The following is an 11,937-nucleotide window of genomic DNA, read 5'->3' on the forward strand; positions in this document are numbered from 1 at the left end:
CATCAAATACCTGTCCTGATCCCAGGTGTTTCATGTATGATCACTTTTATATTATATACAGTAACATCAGATACCTGTCCTGATCCCAGGTGTTTTGTGTATGATGACTTTAAATAAAAATAAAAATAAATATGAGTTATGTTAGTTAACTAAGATCGAGAAAGAAAAATTAACCACGATTTATTACAGAAAATGTGGTATTTATTTGTTTAAACATGACTGAATACCATATTTTAAACTACAAAAACACGGTTAATCTTACCACAACCATTATTATTTGGTTTAAAATGAAAGTACAAAAGCCCAGAGACAGTAAAACGGAGGAATACGGATTAAAACGAGGTCAGCTGTTTTTGCTAATGAAATCTTTAAAATATAACATTATAACAACAAAAAAATAACCTGTATGATTGTTTTTTCCTTCGTTATCCACCGCGGTGGGTTCTTTATCCATAATCATCCTGTTTGAAATGACCGCGCTAAAAAGAACCTGTACTGCGCATGATCAGTGACCTCTCAGTATTGTTTTTTTTTTTAAGGGGGCGTTTCCCAAACACCGACCGAGCCACGCCCATTCTACGTCGTGGTAATGAAACCCCTGGAATTTAGTGCATGCCGTCATCCCATCTGGCATGCACTAAATTCCAGGGGTTTCATTACCACGACGTAGAATGGGCGTGGCTCGGTCGGTGTTTGGGAAACGCCCCCTTAAAAAAAAAACAATACTGAGAGGTCACTGATCATGCGCAGTACAGGTTCTTTTTAGCGCGGTCATTTCAAACAGGATGATTATGGATAAAGAACCCACCGCGGTGGATAACGAAGGAAAAAACAATCATACAGGTTATTTTTTTGTTGTTATAATGTTATATTTTAAAGATTTCATTAGCAAAAACAGCTGACCTCGTTTTAATCCGTATTACTCCGTTTTACTGTCTCTGGGCTTTTGTACTTTCATTTTAAACCAAATAATAATGGTTGTGGTAAGATTAACCGTGTTTTTGTAGTTTAAAATATGGTATTCAGTCATGTTTAAACAAATAAATACCACATTTTCTGTAATAAATCGTGGTTAATTTTTCTTTCTCGATCTTAGTTAACTAACATAACTCATATTTATTTTTATTTTTATTTAAAGTCATCATACACAAAACACCTGGGATCAGGACAGGTATCTGATGTTACTGTATATAATATAAAAGTGATCATACATGAAACACCTGGGATCAGGACAGGTATTTGATGTTAATATATATATAAAAGTGATCATACATGAAACCCCTGAGATCAGGACAGGTATCTGATGTTACTGTATATAAAAGTGATCATATATGAAACACCTGGGATCAGGACAGGTATCTGATGTTACTGTATATAATATAAAAGTGATCATACATGAAACCCCTGAGATCAGGACAGGTATCTGATGTTACTGTATATAAAAGTGATCATACATGAAACACCTGGGATCAGGACAGGTATCTGATGTTACTGTATATAAAAGTGATCATACATGAAACCCCTGAGATCAGGACAGGTATCTGATGTTACTGTATATAAAAGTGATCATATATGAAACACCTGGGATCAGGACAGGTATCTGATGTTACTGTATATAATATAAAAGTGATCATACATGAAACACCTGAGATCAGGACAGGTATCTGATGTTACTGTATATAAAAGTGATCATACATGAAACACCTGAGATCAGGACAGGTATCTGATGTTACTGTATATAAAAGTGATCATATATGAAACACCTGGGATCAGGACAGGTATCTGATGTTACTGTATATAATATAAAAGTGATCATACATGAAACCCCTGAGATCAGGACAGGTATCTGATGTTACTGTATATAAAAGTGATCATACATGAAACACCTGGGATCAGGACAGGTATCTGATGTTACTGTATATAATATAAAAGTGATCATACATGAAACCCCTGGGATCAGGACAGGTATTTGATGTTACTTTATAAAAGTGATCATACATGAAACACCTGGGATCAGGACAGGTATCTGATGTTACTTTATAAAAGTGATCATGCATGAAACCCCTGGGATCAGGACAGGTATCTGATGTTACTGTATATAATATAAAAGTGATCATACATGAAACCCCTGGGATCAGGACAGGTATCTGATGTTACTGTATATAATATAAAAGTGATCATACATGAAACACCTGGGATCAGGACAGGTATTTGATGTTACTTTATAAAAGTGATCATACATGAAACACCTGGGATCAGGACAGGTATCTGATGTTACTTTATAAAAGTGATCATACATGAAACCCCTGGGATCAGGACAGGTATTTGATGTTAATATATATAAAAGTGATCATACATGAAACCCCTGAGATCAGGACAGGTATCTGATGTTAATGTATATAATATAAAAGTGATCATACATGAAACCTCTGGGATCAGGACAGGTATCTGATGTTAACTAATATAAAAGTAATTATACATGAAACCCCTGAGATCAGGACAGGCATCTGATGTTACTGTATATGATATATAAAGTATTTGACACAAAAGCCCTGGGATACCTGAGGACAGGTATCTTAAGTTATAACAGTATTAATGTAATCTGAGAGGTATCTTAAGTTAATTTGTTTAATATAACATACACTGATTCACATGAAACACCTGCGATCAGGACAGCTATTTTGTACTGGATATAAAAGACATTGGACACGAAACCCCTGCGAATACGTACAGGTATCTGAATCAAACGGCTGTTTTCACAATCTGCGCATGATCCGTGTCCTATGCAAATTCACAGATAGGCCACGCCCACCCGATGACGTAGTAGCGGTTACGCTGTACTGAAACCCCTGGAAAAAAGTGCCTGCCCATCACATCTGTTTTGTGTTACCGTTGATTATCTGGACTGTTTATACAACCATTTCACCAGTTTGTCATCGCGTCGTTTGTCCTTCTTGTCTTTCCTGCCGCAGTATTCCCAGTAAGTTTGATATTCGAGTTTTGATTCTTGAGCCTTGTCTCTGTTTTATGTTTCTTGTTTTGTTTTTTATTTGTACTTTGAGCACCTTGTTTAACTGTTGATGCGCACTGTAAATAAACCGCACTTGGATCCGCACCTTTCTGTTTATTTTTGGTCTGTTTTGATCACGCTAAACGTGACAGAACGACGCGATCACTTATGGATCCAGTGGATAACAGTATAATGCGCCTAAAACAAGGTAATCGCTCTATTTAGCGATATATCAAGGAGTTTTTGGAGCTAGACTTGTTATTAATGATGTTTTTTCGGGGAGGACTTTTGGAACCAGTTCGTTCCCTCATGCCACCGTATGAGGATGACTGGAACCTTTACCGCTTCATTGAAGCAGCCTTGTTGATCGCTGGCTCCCCTCTCTCTGTTGCCCTGAGGGAGGAGAACCCTCAGGAGGGAGGCCTGAGCGGAGGGCAACCGAGAGGGATATTTTCGGGGCCAGCCGATTTAACAAAGGGAAAGAGGAGAGAGGCTGGACTAGAGTTGCGCCCTTATCCGCGTCGGGCTGTCCGAAGATCACCTTTTTCTGAGCCTCTGGAGAGCCTGCTCAAACTGTGTGGGACCCCAGTGTCTCCTTCTCCTGTTAACTATGCTCTCCCTTCTCAAACCACCAGACGGAGGAGGCGTAGGAACAGGACTGCTCCAGCCCCAGAGCGCCCGCCAGTGTCGGCCCCAGCCCCAGAGCGCCCGCCAGTGTCGGCCCCAGCCCCAGAGCGCCCGCCAGTGTCGGCCCCAGCCCCAGAGCGCCCGCCAGTGTCGGCCCCAGCCCCAGAGCGCCCGCCAGTGTCGGCCCCAGCCCCAGAGCGCCCGCCAGTGTCGGCCCCAGCCCCAGAGCGCCCGCCAGTGTCGGCCCCAGCCCCAGAGCGCCCGCCAGTGTCGGCCCCAGCCCCAGAGCGCCCGCCAGTGTCGGCCCCAGCCCCAGAGCGCCCGCCAGTGTCGGCCCCAGCCCCAGAGCGCCCGCCAGTGTCGGCCCCAGCCCCAGAGCGCCCGCCAGTGTCGGCCCCAGCCCCAGAGCGCCCGCCAGTGTCGGCCCCAGCCCCAGAGCGCCCGCCAGTGTCGGCCCCAGCCCCAGAGCGCCCGCCAGTGTCGGCCCCAGCCCCAGAGCGCCCGCCAGTGTCGGCCCCAGCCCCAGAGCGCCCGCCAGTGTCGGCCCCAGCCCCAGAGCGCCCGCCAGTGTCGGCCCCAGCCCCAGAGCGCCCGCCAGTGTCGGCCCCAGCCCCAGAGCGCCCGCCAGTGTCGGCCCCAGCCCGGCTTCTGGCCTTACCGGCGCCACCCAGGCTCCTCGTCCCGCCACCTCTCCAGCTGGCTCTCTTCGGGTTCCCTGCCTTGTGTTTTCTGCAGGATCATCTGTGGGTCATCCCTCCCGCCCCTCCCTGGTGGTTCTCATTTCGGACTAATACCCCGGCTGCACCCTGGCTTCCTGTCGGGGTGTCTGACCCACAGACTGACCCTGATCTGGCCCTCCCATCCCTCCCTTTGTTCCTGCTCCGCTCCGCCCCCTCTCTGGGAACTAGTCTGGGAGCGTCTGGAAGCTGCTCTTTAGAGGGGGGGGTAATGTCACATCCATCAGTGACCACCTGAGGACGCTGTAGTGCATCAGGACTAAGACAGCACTACAGCATCTCAGAAAAACTACATTTTCATACATGCCCCGCGCACACACCGGAACACCTACACTGACCTGTCATCACATCTGTTTTGTGTTACCGTTGATTATCTGGACTATTTATACAACCATTTCACCACAGTTTGTCATCGCGTCGTTTGTCCTTGTCTTTCCTGCCGCAGTATTCCCAGTAAGTTTGAACACATACTTCCTGTGTTTTCTTACTCCAGCAAAAACAAAGTGAAGATCTACACCCAGCATCACACTGTCAAACTGACGAGGATACGACAACATGCCTGACATCTTCACTCTTATTGCTCTCAGCTTTTCTCTCATGCTTCACAATGGTAAGAGACTCATCTGTCTTTAATTGTTGATGATCACTGTTTTGTGTTTGTTCAACTTGATTAGATTTATTTGGATCAACTTAAATACAAGATGCTTCGTTTTTTGGCATATGTGTGGGGTGAGTTTCTTACTTGGTTAAATGCTCTCAAAACAATTACTTTTGCTGCGTGTTCAAACTAATTTAAATGAGCTGAAGCAACACAATTTAGGAGATTGCTTTGGGAAACTTAATTGTTTTAAGTCCACTTGAAATTGTTACGTTAACTTAATCGATTTGCATTGAGACAACACAATTGCATGGAACTCTGCCTTTTTAATAGTGTGGACAGTTCCTATTACCTCATTTATTCTCCCTAATGTGGTTTTACACCATTATGCACTGTAAAAATCTTGCAGCCTTACATGTTTTAATTGAATTAAACCAAGTTTTTAGTCATCACAACTTACATCAGCCAAAATGACAACAATTTTAAGTTAAACATTGTATGCCTTAAAGAATTTAGTTGCAACTCCTATAAATACTAGTGGAAAACAACTGTTGACATAAGTTGTCATCACATCTTCTTTTACAGTGTCGGTTTCTTTCTTCCGTTGAACAAAGATATTTTGAAGAATGTTGATTGCTGGCACTTCTTGACTTGGTATAATTATAGGAAAAAAATACTATAGAAGTCAGTGGTTAGAGGAACCAAAATATCTTCTTTTGTGATGAAAAAAATAATTAAAAAAAAAATTAAATAAATAAACTCAAATAGGCTTTAAACAACTAAAGAGTGAGTAAATAAAGATCGTTTTTGGTAAAACCACTAAAACAACCCTGCTAAAAAAAAAATTAATAATAAAAACATTTTAAACCAGCCTAGGCTAGTTGGTTGGTTTTAACTGGTCGACCAGCCTGGTCTTAGAGGGGTTTTGGCCAATCCAGACCCTTTTCCACCCTATTCCAACCTAATCTTAGCTGGTCAGGCTGGGAGATGACCAGCTAGAACCAACTTGACCAGCCTGGCCTGGTTATAGCTGGTCATTTTCCAGCCTGACCAGCAAAGTCCTGGCTGGAAATGAATAGAAACCAGCCTGGAAATCGCCAAAACCCCTCTAAAACCAGGCTGCTCGACCAGCTAAAACCAGCCAACCTACTTAGGCTGGTTTAAGATGTTTTGTTCAGCAGTGAAAACGTACTGTATATTACACTGGTAACCTACAATAATCTGTATCCAATAATCATGTACGCTACAATAATTTTTACTTGGTTTTATTTGTTTATGTTAACAAAGTATGTAATGTTCTTGTAAGATGTCTACAATAGTACATATTCCAGTGATATCTTTAAAAAAGCTGAGCTTGTTAAATTCAAACATTGCATTTACACATAAGTGTTAATCAGAATGTGGTCGTGTCATACAAATACTCTGAAAAGCAAATCAGTGCTAATTTAAAGATCTTAATACACATTTAACGAAAAATCCATCTGAATATTGACCTTAATCTTCATGTACAGTAGGCTACGAGCTAGCGCAGCCATTGCAATCTTTTTCGCTCAAGACTTCCAATCTCATTCACTTCCATTGATGTTTAGAAATTAAAAACAGCTTGTTATGCTGCTTCATGTTGCAAACTTTTCTTATTTTATTCTACTTTTATGTATAGCCGTGGACATTTGAAAAAGCAAACAGGTTCTGCCATTTATTATTCCTAGTCATTTCTCGCATAAACGACTGATTCGGAAGTTGAAAACAATCTCAACAACGAGTGCACTTCTGCATTAAAGAATAAGATCAATATTAATACTTGCACATGTCTGAATTAAGGTGACATTTGAGGTGACATAAATCAAAGTCGACATTCTGGGTGATTTTAGATTCAACCTTTTTAAATGGGTTTAATCGTAGTTATAAATGAGAAAAGATTGTTCACCTAAAAATGAAAATTGACTAATTTCTTGCCTTAATGTTGTTCCAAACCTTTATGAGTATATTATTTCTGTTGAACAGAATAGATTTTTTTTTTAAATGTGGGAACCAGAGGGTGAAATGCTGGCACAGTGGGTAGCACTGTCACCTCACAGCAAGAAGATCGCTGGCTCGAGCCCTGGTTGGGTCAGTCGGCATTTCTGTGTGGAGTTTGCACGTTTTCCCCGTGTTTGCGTGGGTTTTCCCACAGTCCAAAGACATGTACAATAGGTGAAATGGATAAGCTTAACTGGCCGTGGTGTATGTGTGGGTGTGAATGCAAGAGTGTGTTGGTGTTTCCCAGTGCTGGGTTGCAGCTGAAATATGTAAAACAAATGCTGGTTAAGTTGGCGGTTCATTCCGCTGTGGCAACCCATGATTAATAAAGGAACTAAGCTTAAAAGAGAATGAATGTGGGAACCGGTAGCCATTGACGTCCAAATAGGCAAAAAAGAATCATTTATTCATTCATTCATTCATATGATTTTTGGCTTAGTTCCTTTATTAATCATGGGTTGCCACAGCGGAATAGACCGGCAACTTATCCAGCATATGTTTTACACAGCGGATGCCCTTCTGGCTGCAACCCATCACTGGGAAACATCCATACACACACATTCGCACACATACACTGTTCAATTTAGCTTATTCAGTTCACCTACAGAACATGTCTTTGGACTGTGGGGGAAACCGGAGAACCTGGAGGAAACTCACGCGAACACGGGGAGAACATGCAAACTCCACACAGAAATGCTCGCTAAAAAGAATACACAATGTGATTCATGGCTACCAGATCCCCAACATTCTTCAAAATCAATTTTGTTTTTGTCTTCAACAGAAATAAAAGGAACTCAAATAGGCTTTAAAACAAGTAGAGGATGAGTATAATGACAGACTTTCATTTTTGGGTGAACTCTGCTTTAGCAGATTATACTTTATTGTAAAAGTACTGTTTGTGCATGTAAAGATGGTCAGACCCAAACTCTTTTCTCAAAGTAAACATTAAATCTAAACTGTTTGATCAATTAATGAAATCTGTTAATGAAATTAAATCTAAACTGTTTTGGTATCTTTGTTCCCTTGTAGCACACTGCATCTGGGACGTGAGTGAACCTCTCAACCACACACTCAATGACGATGGATCAGTCAATGTCACATGCATGATTTTGGGAAATGAAAATTTCAGTGAATTGGATGCCAAGCTGAAAATGAATGGCAAATATGTGTGTGAGGTTGAAGGCAAAGGTGAAACTAGTGGAAAATATTGTTCATGGCGTTATGAAGACAAGAAATTCATGTTTAAATTGAACAATCCCAAAGACATACACAATTCTACATTTTCCTGTGAGATATCGAAAATTAAACCATTCCCTGTCGAAACAATGACAGGGCCAGAAGCTAAGCTTTTTCAAGGTATGAATCTTTAAAACATCGTCTTTTGTGTTTAACTGATGAAACTCCAAACAGGTAATAAATGAAGACAAAATTTAGATTTATTTTTATTTTTGATTGAGTTATCTCTTTAAAGCGCTAGAGAGAGCCAGAGAGCAGAGTATAACATAAACGACTGAAGGAGGAAATCTGAGGTCACCTGAAAATACAAGGGTGGAAACGGGGCCTCCCCGGCGCACTCTACTTTACAGCAATTGTGCTTTACATTTTTGATATTACCATTGGAAACTTTGACTTTACATGTGAATGATGTTTTTCTTTGAAAATGTAGATTTCTTTATGACGAAACTGAAGTGTGCAAACGTAAGCTCTTAAATGGTAAAGGGTTGAAAAAAACCATCAAAGATGGGAAGAGTAACACTTAAAGAGCACGAGCTTCCTGTTTTCAAACAGAACAGGCCTCAACTGTTAAACTGTCATTCTTTTGGTCTTGTTTTGGTAGAGAATTTAAATGAAGGATGATTTACATACAGGCTTGCATTGGCTTTCTGTGCACATAAAGTGGTAGATATGTGTGTGTGTGGCAGGGTGACATCCAGAGGACAATTTTAGTAATAACTGATGTTCTTTCATAGAAATCCCAAACTGCCTCACTGCACACAATGCATCCACCCAGAGCCAGCGTCAAAGCCAGAGCCAGACTTCAGATCGGGAAACTGTTGAAAATGATATTGGTCCACTTCTTCTGCTATACATCATCTTGATCATCATTTCCTGCAGTTTTTTTCTACAGGTGAGAATGTCTATTCCAGTATTGTTTTTATTTTTTTTATTCCACTGAAAAGATCAGGATCTCTACCCTAATCTGTCTGTCTCTGATGCAAAATAGTATTTATGTCAGATAATTGGGTTGGAATAAAATGCAAATTTACAAATTTAAAGTTTTAATTATTTTCAAAGATTTTGGTGCTGTGATTTAAAACCACTGAAATACAACAATCATAAACTGTTTGCTGTATGAGGTGCCCACGATAAAGATATCATGTTCATTCACACAATTTGTGCATGTTTACACTTTAAAAAGGTATCAGTTGGCTTTCTGTTGCCCTAAAATTAGGAAATTTGCAAAAAAAAAATGAAGTTAATTCAGCCTAACCACTCCAAGTTACAACAGGTTAGCTCTTATTTTACTTAAAGTCAACTTGTGGCAACAGGTTTACTCACATTTTTAGGTAAAGTAACTGCTATTTTTTTTCTTTTAAAGGCAAACTTTGTATAAAGCAGGTAGTTCATGGTCTTTTCAACAGGCTAAAACTATTGTAGGCTGTAGATGAACTCTTACAGTATTTACAGTTGACTCAAAAATATCTTTCCTGCTTGTTCAGACTACTTAATTAAAATGAGCTAAATCAACAATTCTTAATTTTTAAATGTTTTTTTTTTTTTTGCAGGGGTAACTTGTTTTATGTTCAAACCACTTAAATTTGTTAAAATTAAGTCAACTTAATCAATTTATGTTTGGACAACATGAAAGAACAGTGTGGAACCCTGCATTATTTTTTAAGTGTTTGACATTAATGTGAACAGATGTCATTTACATTTTCCTCTTCTCTATAACAGATCGCCATCTGCAAATGGAGAACTTCTTCATCTATGGCACCGATGCTTTCCCAAAAAGAGAGCTTTGTGAAATTCTAGAGGGCTTGATTTTCCCTTCCTGCATGTCCTAGCATGTATTCACACCTGCATGTACTCGCATGTCATTTTCTCCCGCATGTATTTACATGTCATTTTTACCTGCATGTATTGACATGTATGCACTGTATTTTCTACATGTACTCACATGTATTCCTACCTGCATGTATTCACATGTATTTACACTGATATTTGATGTTGTTATTTCATTTTTTAAACAATAGTTTTCTTGTTTTTGTTAAAAAAAATAACCTTTAAATGGGATCTATTATGCAAAAATCAGTTTTATAAGTGGTTTAAATACATCAGTGTGGAAACTGTGTGAATATAACCAGCTGCTAATGGTAAAAATGTATTCATTTTTTTTTAATTAGAATCACACTTGATAAAACAGTCAATAGAAACACTTTGATTGACATTCTCTCTTCGTACATGTCATCAGAGGGGAAAAGCTCTGCCCATTGGTGACTATTTCTTCCTCATTAGGATAAAACATTTGTCTTGTTTTTAAAACTTCCACTATGCTGACACATAGGCATCTGTAGCTCCGCCCTATTTTAAAAAGAGCACACTCATTTGCATTTAAAGTAACAGTCTCCAAAATGGCACAATTAGAATCAAAGCCTACAAGGGTACGTTTCAAAAAGTTATAAATAATTATTTAGGGGTATTTGGAGCTGAGACATAACATACACATTTTAGGGACATCAGAGATTATTGTAAACAAGGTGCATAATAGATCCCCTTTAAAATAAAAATGGTGGCTGAGCAACTGTTTATTATGGCTAAAGAGGGGAAATGAATAAAGAATTGTTTCAACAGTTCTAATAAATGTTCTACTTTTACATATGGCTGGTTGGGAGAAGATGTCACAATTTGATAAATTGTAAGAGTTTGTTTGATTTCTGAAATGTTGACTTTTTTTCTGTGTATATTTTTAATGCAATTTTATGCATATTCAAATAAACCTATTTTCCACGATAAGATGTAATTGGTCGTTTTTGACAAATCCTTTTATCAACAATTAATCAAGTTCCAACATTTTCTGTCTTACTTGATTATTAAGTTTATTCATTCATTTTCCTTCAGTTTAGTCCCTTTATTTATCAGCGGCACCACATTGGAATGAACCGCCAACTTATCCAGAATATGTTTTACACAGTGGATGTCCTTCCAGCTCCAACCCATCACTGGGAAACATCCATACTCCATATCCATACTCATTCACACACATACACAATGGCCAATTACACTACATCAGTGGTCCGCCCCCTTCCCCAGCCCTGCACATTTTGTATGTCTCTCTGATTTGACACACAGGGATCAGTTCATGGATCTCTCTGTTAATGAGCTGATGGTCTGAATCAGGTGGGTTAAGTAAAGAGGACATACAAAATGTGCAGGTGGGGCGGTCGAGGACACTATAGCGCATGTCTTTGGACTGTGGGGGAAACAGTAGCACCCGGAGGAAACCCATCTGAACACGGGGAGAACATGCAAACTCCATACGGATATGCCAACTGGTTCAGCCAGGACTCGAACCAATAGCGTTCTTGCTGTGAGGTGACAGTGCAAACCACTGAGCCACTGTGTCACCATTTAATATTAAGTGCCCCTTAATATACATGAAAACAATAAAAATAATGTTACTTTTTTTTTGCTAAATGAGTTATTCATTCATTCATTTTCTTTTCTGGTTGGTCCATTTATTAATCTGGGGTCGCCACAGCGGAATGAACCGCCAACTTATCCAGTATATGTTTTACGCAGCGGATGCCCTTCCAGCTGCAACCCATCACTGGGAAACATCCACACCACTCATTCGCACACATACACTATGGACAATTTAGCTTACCTAATTCACCTGTACCACATGTCTTTGGACTTGTGGGGGACACCGCAGCACCCAGAGGAAA

The 11,937-nt window shown here is 40.0% G+C and overlaps 1 protein-coding gene across 1 annotated transcript; it reads left to right on the plus strand.

Annotated features, from left to right (window-relative positions):
- Positions 1 to 2,793: 2,793 nt before the first annotated feature.
- Positions 2,794 to 11,005, plus strand: LOC141375030 (uncharacterized). The gene is made up of 5 exons (XM_073912540.1): positions 2,794 to 2,980; positions 4,868 to 4,984; positions 8,021 to 8,347; positions 8,962 to 9,119; positions 9,947 to 11,005. Exons 2-5 carry the CDS (start codon positions 4,930 to 4,932, stop codon positions 10,022 to 10,024), a joined length of 618 nt encoding a protein of 205 aa, XP_073768641.1. The 5' UTR covers positions 2,794 to 2,980; positions 4,868 to 4,929; the 3' UTR covers positions 10,025 to 11,005.
- Positions 11,006 to 11,937: the final 932 nt, after the last annotated feature.

Source organism: Danio rerio, chromosome 9 (assembly GCF_049306965.1).
Source record: "Danio rerio strain Tuebingen ecotype United States chromosome 9, GRCz12tu, whole genome shotgun sequence".
Classification (NCBI taxonomy): domain Eukaryota; kingdom Metazoa; phylum Chordata; class Actinopteri; order Cypriniformes; family Danionidae; genus Danio; species Danio rerio.